The 23,895-nt window shown below is 50.2% G+C and overlaps 1 protein-coding gene across 3 annotated transcripts in view; it reads right to left on the bottom strand.

Annotated features, from left to right (window-relative positions):
- SHISA6 (shisa family member 6) overlaps positions 1-23,895 on the bottom strand; it is a 193,125-nt gene that overhangs the window by 19,613 nt on the left and 149,617 nt on the right. For 2 of the 3 annotated variants that reach the window (XR_004419782.1, XM_033076581.2), the window contains exon 4: positions 5,521-5,583. The exons of the other annotated variant lie outside the window; for it this stretch is intronic. Coding sequence is in view for 1 of the 2 variants with exons in the window: in XM_033076581.2 (XP_032932472.1) it covers positions 5,521-5,583 (63 nt within the window). In the remaining variant the exon portion in view is untranslated. The remainder of the gene's footprint in view (positions 1-5,520; positions 5,584-23,895) is intronic. 3 annotated transcript variants of the gene reach the window in all.

Genomic DNA, 23,895 nt, shown 5'->3' with positions numbered 1-23,895 from the left:
AGGAGTTTGCTGCCCTGGCAGGGGGTGCAGAACAAAACACCTGGCTCTGGCACAGAGCTGGGGCTGGCCTTGAGAGCACTGCAAAGTGGTACCTGCCCCCAGCTCTGCCAGGACCTTGTGCCCAGAGCTCATCAGGGCAGGGAGAGGGAGCTGATTCTGAAGGGAAAGTCACACAGGCATGGAATGGTTTGGTTTGGTTTGGTTTGGTTTGGTTTGGTTTGGTTTGGTTTGGTTTGGTTTGGTTTGGTTTGGATCACTGGATTCCACCCCTGCCATGGGCAGGAACACCTTCCACCACCCCAGGCTGGTCCAAGCCCCATGTCCAGCCTGGCCTTGGGCACTGCCAGGGATCCAGGGCAGCCACAGCTGCTCTGCCTGGGACTGGCTGACTTTCAGGCCCCTTGCAGCCTGCACCACGGGGGTTTCTGTGGCTGTGGCTGAGGGAAGGGCAGCACACACCTCAGCAGAGTGAGTCCAACCTCCCTCAGCCCAAGCACACCCCCAAAACCAGCCCAGCCCAGCCCAGCCCAGCCCAGAGGGTGGCTCTGCACTGAGGGACGTGGCCAGCAGCTCTCAGGGCACGGCAGGGGGATTTTCCCTGGTTCTGCAGTGAGCTCTGATTCCAGAGCTGGGGCTGGACTGCAGCACAGCATTCGGGTGTTCTGAGCAGAGCAGGAGTCAGTGCCTGCCCCAAAGGGCAGCGTGGATGCACCAGGAGCTGGGGCTGTGCTCCAGCCCTGCCCCAGCTGCATCCTTCTCCCACTGCCATTCCTGCCCTGCACAAGGTCAGGACATCAGGGTCTGTCTGTTCTGGGGGTTACTGCTGCACATCTGATTAGCTTCTCATTTCCCCCCATATATTTCTGCTGGGGATAAAGCTAATTTAAACAGTCCTTAATTGTTATGATTTTGTAAACAGTGTCTTAAACACAATAGACACAAAACTCTCAACAAATTGCTGGAGGAGATGTGACAGAATAGGGAATCATTTTCATATCTTCTGGGATTGCCCCAAATTGAAGCTTCTGGTCTGATGTTAGAAAATTGATGCAAGGATTTTTTCAGCAATATATCCCCAAAGCCCTATTAGTGTGTGGGAAGGAAGATGCCCTGGATTTTTGAAATGAAGAAAAGAGAAAGAAGGAGGAAAAGAAGGAAGGAAAAGAAAGAAAAGAGAAAAAAGAGAGAAGAGGGAGAAAAAAGGAATAAAGAGAAGGAAGGAAAGGAAGGAAAGAGGAAGGAAGGAAGGAAGGAAGGAAGGAAGGAAGGAAGGAAGGAAGGAAGGAAGGAAGGAAGGAAGGAAGGAAGGAAGGAAGGAAGGAAGGAAGGAAGGAAGGAAGGAAGGAAGGAAGGAAGGAAGGAAAGAAAGAAAGAAAAGAAAGAAAGAAAGAAAGAAAGAAAGAAAGAAAGAAAGAAAGAAAGAAAGAAAGAAAGAAAGAAAGAAAGAAAGAAAGAAAGAAAGAAAGAAAGAAAGAGAAAGAAAGAAAGACCACACTCATACATGAGTACATAGAGAGGAAAATGATAAAAGCTCACACAAGTACAGCTATAAAATGAAATTTGCCTCCATCAGAGCAATCCCAGGCATCATCCATGGAAAAACACTTGGCCAAATTAAAACCTTGAAGTAATTGGCTGCTCATGTGGTTTACCAAGTACTTTTTGAGATGATTGTCAAATGCAATTAACTGACATAAAAGTCGTGATATGAACTTCCTTCTAACCATATTATTTGGAAATGTGCTTGGTATTTATAAAGATGCAAAAAAAAAAAAGTTTATTAGGTGCTCTTTAGGTTAGGATAATTATATATGCACTAAATATAATGAGATGAAACTTCAGCAGCAGTAAAAAATAAAGCAATAAGCTGTACAGAAACTGAGCCAGGCAGTCAATGTGTATTTCTGTTATAGCTGATGCTCAGTTCTCTTTTGTGCCCCCAGCTCAGTTTTTTCCTTCATATTTTAATGTTTTTATGGGGAAAATCATTTTATGTGCTTATTTTGTGTGAAGGCTGAATATCTAAGCAAGATAAATTAATGTATCAAAAGATTTAGCTGCATTTCATATGTAAAACTTGGTTGTGCTTAGAGCCTAATACTTGCTCCCTCCCACTCACATTTTACATACAAATCACTACATTTCCTAAAACTGCTGTAGAGTTCTTCATTTGCAGCTCAAATCTGCAGCTGAGGTAGAAATAAAGTTGAGTTAAGGAAATCCACATGAAAATTCAGATTTCAGTGGAATTGGGGTCTCAAATCTGTCCCTGAAAGCAGAATTTTGGCTGAGGTTTCTAAAGGGCTGTAGGTACCTCTGGAACAGGACATTTGGTGTCCTGGGAGGGAATTTGGGGCAGGAATAATCCAGCAGCAGAAAAAAACCAAGGGATTTCTGAAAGATGTGGGATGCTCAGAGTCACTGTGTTGAATTCAGAGCCCTCAACAAGAGCAGAATTGAAATCCTGGGGCTGGGAGAGTCATGGAACTGCAGAGTGCCAGGATGGGTTGGGATGGGATGGACCTTAAAGCTGATCCAAGTGCCAGCCCTGCCAGGGGCTCCAGTCCAACCTGGCCTTGGACACTTCCCATCACTTCTGATCCCGCTGGGAATTGTCTTCCCCAGATTCCCGTTTTCCAGCCCACGTTCCCTTCTGTGGCAGCCGGGAAGGAGGGAAGGGAGATTTCCCCTCTCAGCTCTGTGTAACGAGGTGAGAGCAGCCTGACAGAACAGATTCACCAGGACCCCACCGTTAATTCGCGGTTATTCCTTCTTGCACAGGAGGAGCTCAGGGCAATGCCAGCTCTGTGGTGGGCAGCCCTTTGCATGGAGAAGTTGTGTCCCAAAAGTGGCACCCCCTGCCAGGTTAAACCAGAGCCCTCGGGGCTTTTACCTTGGAGCAGAACAGCTTCAAGACCTCAAACCTGCTTTTTCTTTGTTCTCCTCACTCCTTGTGGGCATGGATTGCTCTCATCCCCTGGGATTTGCTTCTTTGTGGCAGCTGAAGGCAGCAGGACATGAGGAGCTGGAGGGCATCTGCTGTGGAAACAGATGTTGGGCCATCCCCTGCCTCCCCCAGCTGAACATTGGCCCTGTCAGGGATGCAGAGGGGTGTCCCAGAATGCTGCTTGGTGGGACAGCAGCCCCACTGCACATCTGGATCACTTCTGCTCACCAAAATCCAGTTATTATTCCCCAAAGAGCAGAACAGCTGCCCACTGCACATCTGGATCACTCCTGCTCACTAAGATCCTGCTGTGATTCCTAAAACAGAGAATGGCTGCCCCACTGCACATCTGGATCACTCCCAGCTGCTGAGATCCTGCTGTGATTCCCAAGAGCTTTGGGAGAACACCTGGCTGGGTGCATTTGGCTCTGCTTTTCCTCAGGCCCAGCCAGTGCAGGAAGGGCAGAGGGGCCTTGGCTTCCCTCCCTTCCCCATGAGCTCGGGGTGTGCACAGCTGGCTGGGGCATCCTCTGCTGCTCAGGCCCAGGGTGGAGGGAGTCTGGAGGTTCAGGGAATTACAGGTGAAGGCAAAGAGCAGTGAAGAGACCAGCCCAGAGCAGCTGAGCTCCCACCCTGACAGGAATTCCAGGATTCAGCTCGCCCTGCACACCCAGGGGTGTGACCTTAGGGAGCTGCTCCAGGAACTGCAGGGATTTTTGGCTGCTTGTCACCTCCAGCCTGGCTCAGGCTGGCACCCTGAGGACCTTCAGCTGCACTAAGGAGGATTCCAGGCCACCTGCAAGCCCCTCATCTGCTCCCTGCAAGGCTGTCACTGCCCAGAGGGTGCCAGGACCAGCTGCTGAACACAGCACAGCTCCTGCCCACCTCCACATCTGCAGGACCACACAGCTAAAGTGCCCCGTGCCAGGGAGGGGATTAAATTCAACCTTGGTCACAATCTCAGCAGCGATTCTGAATCCTGCAAGCTCTTCTGATGTCTGACTTGAAAAGTCCAAAGGTGGTTTCAGACTCACCAAGCAATGGCTCTGCAGCAGCACACATGAATGTGAGGAACAAAAGCAGCCACGGCCATCTGGAAAACTCAGAGGGAAGATGCACCTCTGAATCACACACTCACAGTCAGCTCATCCCAGCCAGTCAGAAAAACCAAATTATTAAGACACAGGAAGCACAAGGAGTCCAAGACCATGAGTGTGTCTGCCTTTGTTTTTTTGTCTCTTAAGTATGTAAAAAAGCAAAGCATCTGTTAAGAGCAGAGGAAAGTTCAATTGTTTCAGCACATTCCCTGGAGTTCTTGGCTGCAATGGGACCCTGATGCTGGAGCTGCATTCAAGCTCCTGGGCAGACACAGAACCCAGCAGGTTAAGGGCAACTCAGAGACCAAGACAAAACAGAAGACCACACAGTTTCAACCCTATTTCTCCACTTTCTTATTTTTCTTTTTTTTTTTCTTTTTTTTTCTTTTTTTTTTTTTTCCCCTCAGGAAGGTAGAAAAGTAAACGGGACGGGTAGTCAGGGATATTGGAGGCTGTCAGTTCAGGCTCAATAAATACTGCTGTGGCACTGATGAGTCTAAAGCTGACATTCTTCTTCCTGGAGTGTTTGGAAGGCAGAAAATGAACCCCTAATAACACAGTCTTACCATGGCAGCAATTTGCAGGCTGAGGAGATGCCTGCCTCCTCTGGCAAGAAGAAATCCCCAAGGTTTTAGGTGATCTTTCCAAGGGCAATTGTTTCTCCCACCCACCTTAGCAGCAGGGAGATTTCTATATGTGAACACAACTTGCAATAAATCAGTTCCAGAATAGTCAGGACGAGGTTTCAGAATTCAAAACAAACGCCAGGACAAAAGGAGTGACAAATACAGAGATTGAGCACTGCCAGAGGTGACTGGGGTGAGATTTACAGAGTGCTTACAGCAGGAGGAATGGATCACATCCCAAAGGCAAAGGGGGCAGGGAGGGACACGGACACGACCAAGACAAGGCAGCAGCAGAAGAGGGAAGAAAGCAGAGGGGACTTGGAGGATCAACCAGAAATTGTCTGATTGCACAGAGACTGGGAACAGGGATCTGGGGGCAGGGACTCCTGGGGGTGGATGGACCCAGGAGCTGCCAGGGTTTGGCTGGTCCATGGTGGCTCCGAGGGAGGGGGGACACAGCCCATGCTCCACTGGGCTCAGGAAACCCAGGGGAGGACACAGAGGGGCTGGGAGACAGGGCTGGGCAGAGACAGGCAGCTTCTGGCCATGGAGGACCAAAGGAACATCTCCAGGCTGGGACGAGGCGGAGGAAACCAAGTGGGAAACAAAGGAGTATCTTGGAACTAGACACAAGGCTGATCAGCACAGTTAGAAAAGACTGGGCCATATTTCTCTGTGCATACTCTTGAAAATATGGTCCTGTGTTTAATGCTAATGGGAACCATCAGCCATGCAGCATTTCCAGAGGAATATTTCCATTAACATGAAACACACTTTGGTACCAGTACATGTTACTGGCTGGCAGAGGAAAGTTACAACTTGTGTAATTTTGCTCTTTGCTTTCTCTTACCATGTGTAGGTGTCTGGGTGTCACTGTTTAGTATCAGGTGATTATAATTTTGTTCTTGGTCATCTGAAATTCACAAAAAAAAAATCCCTTTAAGGACCAGCTTAGCATTGGCACTGATCTGCAGATGATAATTACAGCTCACAGTATCACAGGAAATCTCAGCGTGATTAAAGAAAGGAGAAGGAAATGCTTAAGAAAGCAGAAGATTCTGTTATGCAGTTCACTTAAAATTCCAGATGCAAGGAGAACACGATAATGGGAATCTGCTCCCCTTCTGCTGAGCCTGCAAATGAAGGTTCTGTGCAAAGGTGAGGAACACATCCAGCCAGGAGCACACCCAGCTGTACCCACAGGGTGGGCAGTTCCTGGGGCCCCCAATCCACTGCTCAGCGCCATCCAGCACAGGCCTTTGGAGCTCTGGAGGTGTTCAGGATGTGAACCCCAACCACCCAAACCCAGAGTGCCCCACTGCGAGACGAAGTCAAAGTGTCAAAGGTTTGGCCTTGTGGAGTTAAACTGATGCCTTAAGTTCCAGCTTTCATATTCCCAGACTCTGCACTGCATTGGTGTGTGACTCTGAACTCCATACAAAGTGTCACAAGTTCTCCTCCCAGCTCAGGCACACAAAACAATCCTTTTCCAGCCCAGAACCAAGGACACCACTGCAGCTCCAGCCCCAAAAAGTGCAAATAGCAGCGAATTGAGGAGAGAATCTGGGAGGATGGGAGTGCAGAAGCTGCAGCTGGAATTGGACAATGAAGGCCAAGCTGGAAATGGCCCCAAGTGATCAAAGTGTGAGAACTCGTGACTCGGATCCATCTGGGCTCCATCTTGGCTGGAGCCACGGCCGGGCTCTTGCAGTGCCCAAGGTGAATCCTTGGAAGGGCTTGGAATAAATCCCTGCTTTATTCCTTTAGCACTGCCCACCTCTGCTCCAGAGAGCCTCTCCAGGCACCAAAACAGCTGCACATGAACTCTGGATCCCTCCCCAGGAAATGAGAATCCTGTGAGACAGAGGCACCCAGTGCAGGGGAAACAACCCACAGCAGAGCCACTGCTGGAACTGGGGCTGGGAACTGCCCCTCGGGGTGGAAAACAGCTCTGGCTCCTTCTCACTGCAATGAAATCAGCAGAGAAGGGACTCCTGATAAATCCACGAGCTTTAGTTTTAAATAAGGAATGAGCTCTTTGTCCAGAGCTTTCCAGCATGGATGGAGCAGTGGCAGTGCAGGTGAGAGATCTTTTGGGATCTGTCATGTCCTGCTCTGCTGGTGCAGGGGGTTACTCCAGTGGCTATTCTGCTTTTCCCAAATCTGTCATGGATACTTTACTTTCTCCCCAGAAGATCTGTGTCTCTGAGTCTCCCTTTCTGCTTTTCAGACCAAATCCTTCTTTCTTGTCCTGCAGGGACATGGAGAGAACCCCCCTTACTTCTGCCCCAGCTCTTTGTGACCACATTTGCTGTGTGCTCCTTTATCGATGCTGGCACCATTCCTTTCCTGTTTTCCTGTTTCCCTGCTCTGCCTTGGGTGCTGTCATTCCAGGACCCTGTGCTCCCAGTGACACACTTGAGAGCCTCCTCAAGTCTGGGATGTGTTTCTGAGAGAGCCCTAACCAGGACAGAGTGGAATGCCTGGATTGTGCCCAGACAGCTTCTCTTGTTCACACAAACGTGATATTTTTCTTCTGATTCTTTTAAAGTCTGTGATCCCTTATGGTTCCTTATTGCTTTTCCAAGGAACTCTCCAATTGTTCTCCAACACAGAAAAGGCTTTTTAGCATTCCTTGCTTCAGCCTGAAGCATCTCATTTTTCTCCATTTAATCAATTTATTTTCAGGCTATTTATCCAATTTGTCAAGAACATTTTAAATTCTAATCCTGTTCTCTAATAGACTTACGGTCACCCAAGCTTCATACACCTGCAAATTTAATAAGCAAATTCCTTTTCCACCAGGAACAGAGAGACCAAATCCAGAACCACATCAGGCCATCCTTCCCCTCGTGTTTAGTCCCTGCATGGTCACTCAGCCCTGATGGCCTCTACCCTAGCCAGGTTCATTGACAACCTGCTTCTCTAATTAATCTGGAAACTGCTGGAAACCTTGCTAAGGTCATTATCCTTGATAAGAATTATTTGTCCCTGGCCATAAAAGACATCAAAAATAATAAAAATAAGGTTAAGTTGCCATGATTTGTTTCTGAGTGTTGGCTGCTTGTTTATCTCTCTCCCTCACTATGGGGAATGTCTGGGTGCAACCAGGATTAAAACCAGAGTTTATTTATTCATGTGACAACAGACTGGGCATGTTCACCTGCTTTCTGCTCCATCCAGGCACTCTGTATATCCCAGAGAGATGGAAAAATGGAAGGGTTTCAGCCTGGCTGCCAGCACGAGATGAGCAAATCTTGAGAGAAGCCCAGATCCACAGGGACACTTCAAGCACTCTTAAATAAATGCTTTACAGGTTTCCCTAGCTTGAATTTTCCTTTGAATCCTTCACTGTTGGTTGCTTTCAGCAAGGAAAAATTCTGCAGGAACTCATTTTGTGACTTTGTTTGAGTTTCTGTTCCTCCATGTAGTCAAATTTCAATTTAATGTGAAAAGCTGACAAGAGTAAGGGGGACATATAAGAAACTGGGTATTTCTGGAATCCCTGTAGCTGTTTGGAGGGATTTTCAGAGCTATGGGATCAGATGGGTTAATTTTCACCCAGTTCCCAGCAAGCATGATACAGATTCCTGCTCATCCCTGGAAGTGTTCAAAAAACACATAGATGTGGCACCTGGGGACACCATGGAGGTGCTGCTGGGTTGGTGGCTGGACTGGATGACCTTAAAGGTCTTTTCCAAGCTGAGCAATCCCGACTGTGACCCCACGGACTCTGAGGATGGACACTCTGTGTCCTCTCGCTTTGCCAGTGTCCACCCACCCTTCCAGTGAGGGAGGGTTTTCTCATGTTTGGGTGGGATTTTGTGTGTTAGGGTTTGTTCTCTTTGCCCTGGCACTGGGAAGGGACCAGTTCCACCTCTCTGTTCACCCCTCAGTTCATCACAAGATCCCCCTGAGCCTTCTCCCATCCGGGCTGGGAGCCCCAGCTCAGCCCCTCCAGCATCCTGGGCCCTTTGCTGGACCCGCCCCAGTTCAGCCGTGGCTCTGCTGTACTGGGAGCTGTCACTGGTCCCAGCACTGCCCAGTTCCCCCCCAGGAGCCCCATTCCCTGCCTGCACCCCGGGATGCTGGTGCTTCCTCTGCCACAAGGGCGCATCGCTCCCTCATCTTCCTCTTGTACCCGGCGCCAATCCCAGCCGTAATCTCCCCCAGTTATTGCCTTATTTATGTGTTCTTTGATCTATTTTTGAGGTTGCAAAGCAGGGAGTGAGGAACGAGCCCACTGTATTTCTCGATGACCTCTCCCTGGCATTTACAGCTGATAAGTTCATCGAGCATGACTGGATCGCTGCACAGACACTTCTGCCCTGCACGCCTCGGGAAGATGAATTTCCCCAGATGAATTTCTCCATCCTTCCAGAAGCTTTCAGAGGAGCCTGTGGCTCCAGCCAGACGTGGGCTGCAGTCATGCTAAGGAGGGCAAGGACTTCCAGCCTGGCTCCAGCAAAGCCCATTCACAGATCAAGTAGCAGAAAACACCCAAAGCCCAAATTCTGTGTGTCCTGTTCCCTGCTGGTGCTGCCGGGTGAGGGGATACAGAGATGGGGACACTCGAGGTGTGAAATACTGGTTTCTAGAACAGGAGCAGACACAACCCGAACACACCAATTGTTCCAGAAGGGAACCAGCAGAGGCTTCACTCTCCTCTCATGGGTCACTTATTCCCACAACCTGACTCCTGGGGACAATCAGCTCTTCACTGAGGACAGCTGCACCTGAATAGGAACCATCATCTTCTGATCATGAGCAACTTTTCATTTCACCTCAAATTTCCTTTTTCCTTTCCTTTCCTTTCCCTTTCCCTCTCCCTTTCCCTTTCCTTTTTCTTTCCTTTCCCCTCAGGTGTTTTGAGGCTGCTGCTTCAGCAATATCATCCAGCCCTGTCAGAACGTGAATTATTGGCATTTTGATGTGGCTGAGCTAATCAAGCCTCTGAATGCAGCGCTGGGCTTCATTTACCACTTCTGTAGCCCTTTGTAAACACTTTCTAAGCAATAAAATACTTTAAAATGATGGCTGAGCCTTCCCACACCTCTTCAGGTTTAACAAGATAATGCTGTTAATTGTGAAGTGCCAGTTAGGCAGAAGCTTATCTATTGTTGAGACAAGGATCTGAGTTCAAAGCTATTTACCAGGAAACTCCATTAGGGGAAGAAAGGAGCCACAGGGCTCTGAATTGCCAGGCCACAAAAGGAAATTTGTGAGCGCAGCTGGAGGAGCGATCAGATAAAATAACCAGCAGAAAGAGTGAGATGTTTCACTGGAAAAAAGGAAACCAGTGCTCCCACTCCTTTGCAAACAGGGAAGGACACGTGCACAGAAGTCACGTTCATTTTCATTTACAATTTATTATTTTATTTCTTTTATGAAACTGCCTCTATCCACAAGTATTCTCACTTTTAGCCTTTCAGTTCTCCCCTGCATCCTGTTGGCTGCGCGGGGCTGTTCCAGCTGGGGTTAAATCACAATAAGCACCTGAATTATCAGCACCAAGGTGCAAAACTCTGGGTAACTGTTAAAGAACACTCTAAACGTCCCCCAAAGAGTTCCCACTGGACTTGCTACCCAGGAAATCCTCATTTTCCCACAGCTTTAACCTTCCCTTTGGTACTTGGTTTTTGTCTTCTCCAGAGCCTATTTTTTTTTTTCAGTCTCAGGGATTTCATGTGGGAATATTAGTAATAAAAGCTTGATTTATGGTGTTCTATAATGTAAAAAAAATCAAGTTTCAGAATATGAAAAGAAAATGCTGTATTTTCCAGCCTATCTTTCCTAATAAAATTCCTTATGAAAACTGCAAAGCAAGGATATTTTTAATATATGCCAACTCTATTACAGATATATCTGTAACTGTAATACAAATATATGATCACTCTGACAGTCATGCTATACTTTGCATTCGTTTTAGAGAATTTATTAAAGTACTGGGAGCTGCTCTGAAACCTGTAGTTAACAGGACAAAAGAAATGGCCTAAAGAGGAACCATCAGCCTTTGAAGGGAGCCAGGGCAGGGGTGGAATCCTCATTCCTGAAGGGATTTAGAAGATGGGTGGATGTGACATTTGGGCCATGAGTTAGTGACTGGACACTTAGAAGCCTTTTTGAACCTAAATAATTCCATGAAAACCAATTCTTTGCCTTCTGCCCCTCCGGTGTTGTCACCAAAACTGCTGAGATTTCCAGAGCAGGATGGAACCAGCAGTTGTTGTGCTGATGACAAGAAACCTCCTTGATATCTGCACTAATGAAGAGAAAATCCAGGGCTTGAGGAGCTGAGGGGGATGCAGAGGAAGGCAGGGAGGAAAGCAGCCCAAAAGCTGCAGAGGAGAATGGAAATACTCCCAGCACAAAGCTCCTCGTTCATCACCCACCACCCCCTCCGGCATTTTCTGCTCACAATTTGTATTCCAGAGTGGGAACCTTGAGCAAACGTCCTTCAGCTGCTCGGTGGCCAAGCAGAGCTGGGAAGGGGAGCAGGCACCAGCCCTTTTCCAGGGATTTTGGGCAGACACAGTGGCAAAGTGCAGCCCAGGAATGGGGGAGCAAAGCCCAAAGCCCCTCCTGAGCCAGGAGTGCCCGGCAGGGCTCAGAGGTGATGAGCACAGGAATATTTCCCCTCCCAGATGGTGAAAGCACAGCTGCCTTTGGTGTACACCAGCCAGTAGCTGATCCCTTTATACTCCTGTGCTGAGGATGTTCTGCTGGCAGTGTTTCTGCACCTGCCTGGCTCTCCCCAAGCACGCTGACCCCACAAGTGGACAAACGAGGGGCAAACGAGCCAAACCCAAGAGTTAAGCTGGGTAGAGTCAGCATGTCAGTCATTAGAGGGGCTGGAAATGCCAAATGAAAGGCTGTCCCCAAACCTTCCGTTTGATATTCATTATGTCAGGTTTTTGTTCTACCACTCCAACCTATTTTTCAACAGTAATCCTGTGACTCATTCATTGAACAGGATGCTCAGGGAATAAGGCAGCTATTCAGGAGTTATTTTAATCCTCATTAAGCGGTGAATGGCCCTGTTCTTTAGTATCCCACGCTATCCAAATCCTGCACTGATTATGGAACTGTTATTTTCCATGTCGGCTTTTCCTCCCCACCCACCAAGCCTCACAAACAGCTCCCAGACTCTCCTGGCAGGCAGGGTGGGGGCTGCAGCCCAGGTTGTACCTGAGCCCAGAACAGGTGTGCTCACACCTGCCAGGCTTTATTCCTTTTGAGGAGCAGCCCTGGAAAACTTAGGGCAGATTTTTTTTGTGTCACACATGGGATTTTTAATAGGATTTTGCAAGCACAAATCAGCTGCTAATTAATCATGCCCATTTGGTGGGAGAGGAAAGGCAGCTAGAACAGCTCCTGGTTTACCTGGGGGGGAGATAATGAAGGCAGGTGGAATCCACAGCTACACAAATGAAGGAGGCTGGAAATGCTCCCCCAGCCCAGTCCAAGCCCAGAGCTGTCATTCTCCATCCCACCAAGACAGGGAGGGCACAACCTCCTGGAGAGGGGCACCTGAGGGGGCTCAGCCTGGAGAAAAGGAGGCTCAGGGGGAACCTCTGCACCACTCCCTGACAGGAGGGGAGGTGCAGGTTGGATATTTGGGAATATTCCTTCACAAAAAGGGTGGCCAAGCATTGGAATGGGCTGCCCAGGGAGAAGGCAGATCACCATCCCTGGAAAGGTTCCACAAACGTGAGGATGAGGTTTGATGGTGAACGAGGTGGTGGGGCTGGGGTGGTGGTTGGACTTGGGGATCCCAAAGGGTTTTTCCAACCAGAATGACTCCATGGTTCTGTGGCTGTGGCAGCCCACTGGAGCATGGAAAACCATGCTGGAGGTGCTGGAAACTTTGAGGAGCAAGAAACCAAAAGGAATTTTGAAAGGCTCTGATCAACTCATCTTCCCCCAGGCCTGTCCCTGGGCAGACCCTGCTGCTCCAGCCCCATCAGCAGAGCCTGCCCAGCACTCTGCCAGTGCTGTGGGTGCTCTGGGAGGTGTTGGCACAGCAAGGTCAGGCAGGAGATCGGTGTCTCTCACACCTGGAGCTGCTGCAGGCTCCTCAGCAGGATTTGCACTCTGGGTTTGGCTGCAGGAACTCCCTGGCAGTGCCAGGAGAGATGTCAGGGTCACCTGGACACTGCCAGGGCTTCCCCTGCCACCCCCTGGAGCTGCCACTTGGTGCCTGAAACTTCTCACAATCCCCTAAGCCTCCCCTGCTCTTCCCAGCCGTGCTCAAGGCAGGGATTTTACCTACAGAATATCCACCTGAAGGCTGTGTGAGTGACATGGCCCTGGAGACTTCAGCTCAGCCTTCTGCTGCTTTGTGCCCCCTTGTTTTCCCAGCTTGGGTTGTGTTTATCCCTTATTTTAAGGAATGTTATTATCTCATCTTATGTGAGATGAAGGCTTGAATGAAATCTAACAAATCAAGTAGGAGGTGAATTGTAGAATCACAAAATGATCTGAGCTCTAGGGGACCCACCAGGATCATCAAATCCAGCCCCTGTCCCTGCACAGACCCCCCCAAATCCCACCCTGGGCATCCCTGACAGCACTGTCCAAATGTTCCTGGAGCTCTGGCAGTCTTGGGGCTGGGGCCATTCCCTGGGGAGCCTGGGCAGCACCCTAACCCTAACCCAGCACCTTCTGGGGGAAGAACCTTTGCTAAAATCCATCCCAAAACTCCCGTGGCCCAGCTCCACAATGTGCAGCTGCAGGTGGAAAACACTTGGCTGCAATGGGCACTGAAGTGCTGGAGGTTATGGCTGAGAAAAACAAAGAAAAAATTAAAAAATCAGCGATGCCTACCAAGCTGTGAGGTGGAAGATATCTGAAATATCTGAGTAAAATCGAGAGCGTGAGGAGGATGTTCTCGTACAACAGGGCTCGGGGTTCACTCACAGAAATCTGTCTCTGTGTTGAAAGGCTGCACAAATCACACACTCATTCACAGTGGATTCTCCTCCTCCCACACAGGCTCGTATCCACGCTGGAACATGGAAACCAGGCCCACTCACGAGCTCCCTACACACCAACATATGCCTCCCTCCCAGCACATCCCTGCAGCTCCTCTCAAGTGCCAAACTGCCAAAGCAAACTGCAGGGGAGAGCTTGGCACGAGGAAAATGCAACTTCTGTTTTCAAGCAGCTCCAGCTAAAAAGGACATTTGCAGAAAAACAAAGCCATGAGAAAAATATTTCCCTATCTTGGCTTTAAAGTGATATTTTTAAAACCAGCAGCACTGTGGTGAAGGTAAAGGTCACAAAGAGCTGCAAATCTCTCTCTCCAAGGCACCTGATGGCTTCTGGAGCATCTTTGGACAGGCTGTTGGTTTGAAAAAGGAATGGTTTTTCCTCCTCTTGGCCAGTGAGTGTGAGGCTGTCCAAAGGGCAGCTTTCCCTGCTATTCCCACAGCCTGGCTGGCTCAGCAGAGGGGGCTCTGGAAGAGAGACATTTCCTTCCTGGGGATCCCCAGCAATGCCTCTGCTCCAGAGAGCAGCAGCAGGTGCCCTCAGCCAGGTGGGAATGTCTGAACTCCCCTGGAGCTGCAGTTCAGCATCCCTCCGTAGCATTTCCTGCTTTATCTGCTCTGATTTTCACTGTTTTCACCTAACCCCTTGCTGCCCTTTCTCACATGTTCCAGAATAAATCAGGACAAAAAAAGTGGAGAAATGACCATAAAAAATCCAGATGAAGGGAAGGAACAAGAACTTTCTGTCTGGAAGAGAAAGTTCTGCAGAGCCCAGGGCACAAACCTGGCTGGTGTTGACGACGAGTGCCTGGGATCCCCTCTGTTCCTGAGAGCTTCACACTGCCTTGGAAACACAAATTGGATAAATATGGCCTGGTTTCCTCAAAAATCCAGCAGCTGAGCAGGCTGCATGACTAACATCAGGCAGCAGAGCACAGCAGCAGCTGGGGGAGCAGCCCTGCATGGCAGCCTTTGGAAACACGTCCAGAACGTGCTGCTCACGGGAAAACATATGGTCAGGAGAGAGGCAAATGTGTCCTTTAAAGGGCATTGCTGGAGATGGAGTCCATTCCAGAAGGTATAAATAGTCTGGGTGTCTAAAGCAGGATTAGTTAAATGCAATCTTTGGTGGAACACAGCCAGCTCTCGCACGTTCTGAGTGCTGAGATAATTATGCAAATACCTCTGGAAGTAACACACGGTCCCTTTGAGCCCCGTGGTACTGGCAGGAAGGAGAAGGGAAGGGAACACAAAGTCCTGCTCTGGTTCTTCCCTCTTCCAAAGTATAAAGAGAAAAAGTTGAGGATGAAATGCCTGTGAGAAGGGCTCTCCAGTGAGTCCAGGAGTGCTGGACCTCAAGTCCAGTTGGAGAGTAGAAATCCAGCCCTGGTCACAGCTTTCCCTTAGGGACCCCAGGGCCTGGCTGTGTCATCGCCCTGTGGGACTGAAGGGAGACAGCAATCAGCACTCAGAGAGAGCTGGAGCCGCTGCCTGCTGCCCTGCAGCAGGATCACAGGCACAACAATCTGATTTGTTTTCCAAAGGCTTTGGCTCAGTCCCTGTCCTGGCCCAGACCCTTGCAGGAGGATGCAGCACTGCAGGGCTGGGTGGCTCCCAGCTTGCCCAGAGCCCAGCAGGGCTCTCCCAGCCCCAGGACTGGGAACTGTGGGGTGTTAGATGCAACACAACGATGCAGATAAATAGACTGAGGTCCTTAACTGGCTTTAAATCACTGCAAAGCCATAGAAATGCACTTGCTCGTCATCTGTCACCCAGGCACGGCCAGCCTGGAGGTCTCTGGGCAGAAAGCAAAGATTTTCTCTGGCTGTGACACAGCAAGGTGTGCCTGTGAGGGGCCAGGAACGAGGATGTGAGGCTTTGAAATTGATTCCACCCTTTTGCTGTGTCCTGGCGCTTTGTTTTCCCTGGATGCAGGCTTGTTTGCATGCCTGTCAACTGCTAAACGTGGCTTTGGGCCAGCGCTTTCAGGACAATTAAGATCTAGATGCAATCTAACACTGATCAGAGCCTTATCTTTGAGCAGATAAAGAAGTCACCAGCACTAATCAAGCCTTTAACGTGAACCATGGCCAAAAGTGCTTTATTAAGGCACGAAGAAAGTGGCTCCGTGTTAGGGAAGAAGGAGAGCTCTATTTAAATCCTAATCCTATCAGCAATTAAGCAGATGGTTAACTTTAAGCATCTGCTTAAGTCTAACTGAAGTCACGTTAAAGTGTAGATTTCAAAATAACGAATCTATAGAAAGATCTGTGTGTGACAGTGTCAAAATCTTGCTTTTTACTCAGAATTCCTTCTGTTCTGGCAGTGCTTCAATTCCAGCAAAGGGAGAAGGTGGCACAGACTCTGTGGAGCTTAGGACAGATCAGGGAATCCTGGAATGGTTTGGGTTGGGAGGGGCTCCAAACCCCACCCAGTGCCACCCCTGCCATGGCAGGGACACCTCCCACTGTCCCAGGCTGCTCCAGCCCCAGTGTCCAACCTGGCCTTGGGCACTGCCAGGGATCCAGGGGCAGCCACAGCTGCTCTGGGAATTCAATCCCAGCCCTGCCCACCCTGCCAGGGAACAATTCCTGCCCAATATCCCATCCAGCCCTGCCCTGTGTCAGTCTGAAGCCATTCCCTGTGTCCTGTCCCTCCATCCGTTGTCCAAAGTCTCTCCCCTTGTTTATTGGAGCCATTTTCAGGTCCTGGAAGGCCAAAACAAAGCCATCCCAGAGCCTTCTCATCTCCACAATCCCAATTTTCCCAAGACATCCTAACTCTGACCACTAGCATGTTCCTGCTATGAAGCACGGATTCTTGGAGATTTTATGCATTCATACTATTTTTAAAATAAATATTTAATTTTTAAAAACCCTTTTCCATATATTGGGATTAGAAATTCTCTGTTTGGCCAACTCAAAACCAGCTGAAATCACAAACAACTATTTTTTAAAAAATAATTTAAATTCTTTTATGTGTGTAAGCCTCAGAGCAATTTAGATATTGGGAATATTGGATTACTGCTAAAGGGAAAAAATGCAGTTTAAAGTCCAGGTATTCCAGGAAAGCTGCCTTGATTCCAGTGTCCCAAATGGCACAGTGAACATCTCTGAATAATGAGTCTGTCTGTAGTAACAATAAGTTATGGTATTTATCATTATTTAGGTCTGCTCAAACAGATCTTATTTGGGAAAATTTTGTAAAAAATACTGAAGGAACACCTGTAAAAGCAGCAATAGTGGTTGTGGGATCCTGGTCTCCCTTTCCATGGACAATGAGCATCCCCTGGATGTCCAGTTGTCCCAGTGTTGGAGGTGGAGCAGTTCATCATAAATCTTTCAGCTTCTCAAATCCTTTGATTAGGTGGGAATCTCCCTGATCTTTAATTAAAGGAGATCACTGCCTCTCTTTTGTACAGACACAGCTCTTGGCAGCTCCAAGGCCCTCAAGGCAAAAAGCAAACAAAAGACATCAACATTTATTTATTTTGAACATGTAGGTTTAGATTCAACCTCAGATTTTATCTTTTTCCCCCAATCTCAGTTGTGGTTTCTTTACCACGTGTGGTTGAAACCCCCCTGGTAACTCCTGGAATATTTATTGCTTTCCTGTGTGGAAAAGGGGACCTGGCAGAGGATTTACAGCAGAGTGAGCTCTCTCCTGTAGGCAAAGCAATTCCCATTTATTTACTCACTCCCTGCCTTCCATGGGAATAGTTATGTTGGCAGATTTGATCCTCAGCTCTGCTTGCTATAACACAGCTTTTATTGGGGTTTTATCGGGGTTTATTTTGTTTTATTTCTGCACCAAACTCACCAAGGCCAAGCAAAGCAGTTCTGTGGTTGGATTAATTGGGTGCCAGGGTGATGGCACTGGAGGAGAGGGCCCTGCTCCCACCTCAGCCCTCAGGGAAATGATTCTCATCCCTCCCTTGGGCCTGTTTTTATAGGATCTCGCAGGAAATTCTCTCTGCTTTTTCATCTATCTGTTTTTGTCATCGAGTTTTTGCCAGATCAGGTTTCTGATCTCACTTTTGTGCAAAGGACGGAGGCAGGGGGATGGGATGGGAATTGGGATGGGAATTGGGATGGGATATGGGATGGGATGCTGACACTCTGCAATACCCTCAGTCCAGATGCAAAGCCTGTCCCCTGAGGAAGGTTCTCCAAAATCAGGCTGAGTAAACTCCACCCAATGCAAAGTCTCATTTCATGTGGCCAATCCCCAGTTCCATACCCAGGCTCCTCTCCTTTGGACTATACTTTTGTTTAGCACCATATGTATTTATCCTGGGGTTTTTTTCACCCAGAACATGTCCATAGGAAGCTTTAAATGTAAGAAAGAAAATTCCACTGCAGCTTCTTGGAGAAAGAAGCTGGTACTCCATGGTGAGTTATGTCTGCCATTTATGTTGTAAATGTGGTAAATGCTGTGACAAATGCTGTGTGCCATTTATCCTGTGAATGCCAGTGACACCCAGCAGTGAGGGTGCTGGGGCAATGTGGATTCTGCCTGGCAGAGACTGGACTGGATGCTGGGAAGCACTGCTGGCTCCTTTTCTCTCTCCAGACCCATCTCCTGCCCCTCCATCCTGGTCCAGGCTGTGGGGAGCTGAGCTGAACTGGGGCCCTGACCAGCCAAAGCTTTCCCACAGCTGGTCCTTCCCACATTTTGGCAGCCACAGCACTGCTCCAGCATGCCAAGGGGGTGGAAGGCAGTGCTGAGGCTGCACGTGCTGCTGAAGCACTGAAAGCCCCCAGGCTTAGAAAAATGAGGCTGCACAGATGGCTGGGAGCTGAAATCAGCTCACCAAGAGCTCAGCACATACACCTGGTGTCATTTGCTGAAAAAATCCAAAACAACAAAAAAATGTATTTCAGCTGTGATGGTGTTTGGTGGCTCCTGGGCCAGGCTCTCCACACAGCAGGTGTTGGTTTGTGGTGCAAAACCATCCCAATCCAGCTGCAGGTGCAGAGCAAAGCACTGTCCCTGCCAGGCTCCTCAGTACCAGGTGTGGCATGGACAGAAAATCCCTTCCAAGGATTCCACAGCAGTAAACACTTGGGTAGAAGTCTAAAATCAGCATCCTTGGAGGGAAGGGGCTGCCCCAGATCTGAACCAACATCTGTGGCAGGGAGAGGATCTGGGCCCTAAGAGCTGCTCCCCATCTGCTCAGTGTTCCTGTGCTCAGATTTGGGGCACGTTTCAGCTGAGAGCAGCTCCTGTGCAGCCCACAGGTCCCAGAGCTTCCTGAGACTTCTCAGAAATACCCGACTGCTTGTCAGAAATACCCCACTGCTTGTCAGAAATACCCCACTGCTTTCCAGAAATACCCCACTGCTTTCCAGCAACACCTCAGTGATTCCCAGCAACACCACAGTGATCCCAGGAGCTCTCCACTGCTTCCCAGAGCTCCACACTGCTTTCCAGAAATACCCCACTGCTTCCCTGGAACATCACACTGCTTCCCAGGAGCACCACAGTGATTTCCAGGAACACCCTGCCACTTTTCCAGAGCTCTACATTCCTCCCAGTACTTCCCAGGAACACCCCAGTGCTTCCCAGAGGCCTGCCCAGCACATTCCAGGGAGCTGTTTGTTCATCCCAGGGATGGGAAATGCCCACGTGGTCCTGGGGCAGTGCAGGGGTGCAGTGCCCTGGGGCTGTGACTGAAGGGAGCTCTCCCTGCCAGGACCCAGCAGTGTCCCTGGGCTGTGGCTGAAGGGAGCTCTCACTGCCAGGACCCAGCAGTGCCCCTGGGCTGGCTGCTCTCTGTTCCCCCTGTGCTGCTGCTGCTTTCAGAAGCAGATCCTTGATGATCTCTGCATTTCTGAGTCCCATGGCAATTCTTATCTGCCAGGCACAGCTTTTCTATCTGCCTGTCCCTCAGTGGTGATTCCAAGCCCTTCCTGCACTTTGCACTCTGCATGTCCCGACCCTCAGTGCTGAGGGCGGGTTGTGCCCAGCCCTCCCTGCCCCTGCCCAGCCCTCCCTGCCCCTGCCCAGCCCTCCCTGCCCCTGCCCTGCTCTGTGGGAGGAGGGACAGTGTGTGCAGGGCACGGACACACCGATATCGCAGAGCTCCCGGTGCCAGCTCTCCCTGTGCTCTCTCGGTGCATCCTCTCTGGGTGAGTCACTGGCAGGGGAAGGAGGGAGCCTGCAGCGTTCAGGTGACAGCAGGGACACAGCTCGGGCCCCTCAGGAGCCGGCATTAGTGGGAAGTGCTGTTCTCTAACAAATCCTCCCCTGCTGTGGCCCTGCAGAGCTCTGTGCTCGCTGTTTCCTTGAAGTGCACTTCCAAGGAGGGGATCCATCAGTGCCTGCTGGAGCGAGGAATGCAGGGATGATCCAGGAGGGCAATCCCAGCACTGCCCCCAGCCCAGCCAGGCTGCATCAGCACCAGCAAGCCAGACCTCCTTCCCTGAGGACAACAAGCCTCAGAGACATCATTTCATGCTCCTGCTGTCAGCTGCCTTGCACAATTTATCTTCTCATTACCTCTTTAACAGCACTGCTGTTCACTGGCTGAGCAAAGGAAATAACTCTTGTGATGGAGACATTGGCTTTGGATATAAAGCAGTGATATTATTATGCAGCAATATAAATGCTAAGTTCCTGCAGGCAGGGCCCAGAAGAGCTTGGGAAGGTGGAGAACACCTGGGCTGCTGGAATCCGAAATGTGGCTTGGATAAAGTCACCTTAGGGCAGGTGGGGTTGTCATGGGAGTAAAAAAGTGGGGAGAGGAGAGGAGAGGAGAGGAGAGGAGAGGAGAGGAGAGGAGAGGAGAGGAGAGGAGAGGAGAGGAGAGGAGAGGAGAGGAGAGGAGAGGAGAGGAGAGGAGAGGAGAGGAGAGGAGAGGAGAGGAGAGGAGAGGAGAGGAGAGGAGAGGAGAGGAGCTCATCTGAAATCACTGAGCCCTCACATGTCTTATAGCAGATAATTTTTAGGGATCCTTGCCCTTTGGGTGCTCCCTGTGTGCCCTGCAGCTCTCCAAGTGGAGCTGGAGGCCCCACTGTGGTGTCCAGGGAAGAAGTGAGAAGAAATGTCCCCAAGGAAGGTAACACTGGGTATGGGTGACTTGGCAAAAGAAGCCATCAAAGGTAGCTTGTGCTGTGTGCAACATTTCCCCACATCCACCTAGAGCCATGGAATTCACCTGCAAGCCTGCAGGGATGGGCAGAGCTCCCTGTGCTGCTCTCAGGTGATTTTTCCACTCTCAAAGCCCCTCCTCAGCCTCCCAGTTTCTTGCCTGCATAAAGCCCCAGCTGTCCTGGCACTGGTGCACAGCTCAGCTCTGCCCACCTCAGCCCTGGGGCTGTGGGAGGATTTTCCCCTCGCTGCTTTCCCTCTCCCTCTCACTGAGCAGGAGTGCCTATCTCAGGAGTCCTGTGCTTTGGCAAGGCACCAGGAATTTTTGATTCCAGAGGCACTCTGTTTCCAGCAGGAGCCTCAGCACTTTTCCTGGGCAGCGTCAGATGCTTTTCATGGTGAATTCCTTTCTCTGGGAGTTCAGCTTCTAACAAAAACAGTGCTCAGAGTACTTTTACCAGCTTAGTGCCCATGCAAGGCACAGGGACTGGAAGGAGACACCTGTTTCCAGGTATGGGGAGCAGGTCAGCAGGTCTTGGAGCTGCTGATCTCCCTTCAAGGGCTTTCTCAGCACAGCTAAACCCAGCTGCTGGTAGACAACAAAAAACCCCCAGCCTACATCCTATTTATGTGTTTCCAGCTCAGTCACCATTGCTTTATTTAGGATATTTCAGGCTGAAATTCAAGTTCTCCACATTCTCTGGCGATTGTCCTGGAGGACCTGTCAGGAAGTCAGAGCTGGTGATGCGATACTGAGCTGTCAGCTCCTGATCAGAGGGCAGTCTGTGCTGCAAAGGGAATGCAGCCAGGGAGAAAGGTCAGGAACAGGAACGGGCCCTGCCAGGTCCCCAAAGCACAGAGGCAGCTGTGGGTTGGTCTCTGACCCTGCTCAGTGGTCACCCATGTCACCAGGACACAGAGCTGGGCCTTTTTGCCAACAGCACTTTCCATCAGCACCACTGGCACTGAGCAGAGCCGTGCTGGACATGCCCCTCCTTGCTCTGTGCAGGGAACAGCAATTAGTCACAACCTTAGCCCAACAAGCCACCAGCCACTGCCAGATCCGTGCAACACCAAACTCCAGCCTGAACTGGAGTGACAGATGATGGGGAGCTGAGCAATGAGCCTGTGAGCAGCCAGGAAAGCTCTCAGGGTGCTGAGCCCAGCTGCTGCTTTGCTGGGTCACCATGCAGGACCTGCAGCCCTGCCCTGCCAGGAGGGATGAGCCCAGACAGTTTATTGCCACGTCTCTGAAAAGGGCATTGTCTCAGTCCCTCCAGCTTCCCACTTTCAGGAGGAAAAAACATATTGAATAAAATGTGGACACGTCAGCAGAGATGCTGTGGGCACAGGAGTTCCCTGAGCTCCGCTGGCTCCTGGCTCTCCCAGCCCCATTTCTGGATTTGCTGGAATGTGTCACTGCCCAGGGACAGACAGGAGCTGTCACAAACCATTACAGCAGCTGCTTCTGCAGAGCTGCCCCGATCCCTGGCAGGGCTCTGGGCTCTGCTGGTCACCAGGAGCCTGCCCATGCCCCTTGGGATTTCCCTGCCCGTGTTCTCTGTGGTGCTGAGGCCATGGCATGGGCTGGGGTGTTTGCTGGAGCTGTGAGAAACACCTCTCCCTCCCCAGATCCTGCCACAACGCTCATTCCCCACTGGTTTTGCTCTCATCTCTACACAGAAGGCTGCAGGAAAAGTGGGCTTTGCCCAAAAGAGGACTTTGGCACCACGGCACGGTGTCTGCCTCTGGCGGGGCTGGAAGCAGTCTGGGCAAAGGTCTCCTCCATTCTATCAGCTCCTATCTCAAACTCAATCCCCCACAGCTTTCACCCCACCTGAGGGGTGGGATGCCCCAGCAGTGCCCCATGCCCACCCCAGAGCACAGAGCCCCGTGTCTGGCTCAGGACAGGAGGGGCCGTGCAGGGCTGGACCATCCCCTCTCTGCCCTTTGCCTCAGTGACCCTGCACAAACCCTGCAGGGCTCAGCTGGAGCTGTCCTGGAGGCTCTGGGATGCCCTCCCAAGCCTGGTGACCCAGTCCAGCGTGGTGCCAAAGCACTGGGGCAGGCACCAGCTCCAAATCCTGGGCCAGCACCTCCAGCACGATCTTGCCCATTAACTCTGCATAAACAAACAATCACTTATAACGTCAGGGAAAATAACCTCACCCCTAATCACTGATTAGAAATGTTTGCTTATGGCTGGATATTTATAGCCTACAAGAGGTAAATGTCACCCTCACTGCTGTGTTCATGGGAGATATTGTTTAATTAGAGATCACAGCCTCTGGGCTGCTGCTCTTTGGAATGGGAGATGAGTTCTGCTGTGCTTTATTTACCCTTCCCTCTGCTTTCCCTGCTCCTGTGCAGGAGTGGGATCTTGCTGAGGAGCTGGATTGTGCCTGCAGTCATCCCCAGATCCTGTAGGGCGCTGCTCTGGGCTGCCCTGCCCCAGGATGTCTGTCCCAGAGCAGCCACGGCCATCCCTCCCTCTCTGCTGTGATTTACACTGCATCTCACGAGCCCTGAGCTGAAAGCCTCAAGATGCTCAGCCACAACACTCCCACAGGATTGTCCTTCCACAGACAGGCAAGAGGGTGGAGGAGATGAAAAGAACAGTAGATTCATTCTGATGGAAATGTCTCAATCTTCCCAATCTGTGGTTAGACTTAAAGGGAGGTCGTTCCTTAAGAAAGTCCAGCCTAAAACATCTGAGATTAGTGGTTAGAGCAGACCACAGAGGAGAATGAGCTGGAGCAAGCCCTGCTCACAGGAAACCAGCTATGAGCTGTGCTCTGCAACCCCAGGTCAGTCAGTGGAGGGATTAAGGGGAGCGAGGGAGCCTGGCTTAAAGCCAGAGACAAAAATCACAGGTAGCTGAGCTCCTCACACAGCCAGTGTGACAGGACCCACAAGAGCAGGATGAAGGAACACTGAAATCTCAGGGTAATCTCAGTTTGAAGAGGGGTCAAGCAGGGCCTGCCCTTTGCCCTCCACCCTCGAGTGGGATCAGCAGTGAACAGGATATGCTGATGAGCCTGTTTTCCAGCATCCCAGATTTGCTGTCCTTGATGTTTGTTGAACATACTCAGAGCTACTCAAATCCCCCAGCAGCCTGTGATTATCTCATCTCTGCAGACAGG

This window comes from Catharus ustulatus, chromosome 20 (genome assembly GCF_009819885.2).
Source record: "Catharus ustulatus isolate bCatUst1 chromosome 20, bCatUst1.pri.v2, whole genome shotgun sequence".
NCBI classification, from domain to species: Eukaryota; Metazoa; Chordata; class Aves; order Passeriformes; family Turdidae; genus Catharus; species Catharus ustulatus.
The sequence above is the reverse complement of the archived record's forward strand: the minus strand, read 5'-3'. Positions and strand labels throughout refer to the sequence as shown.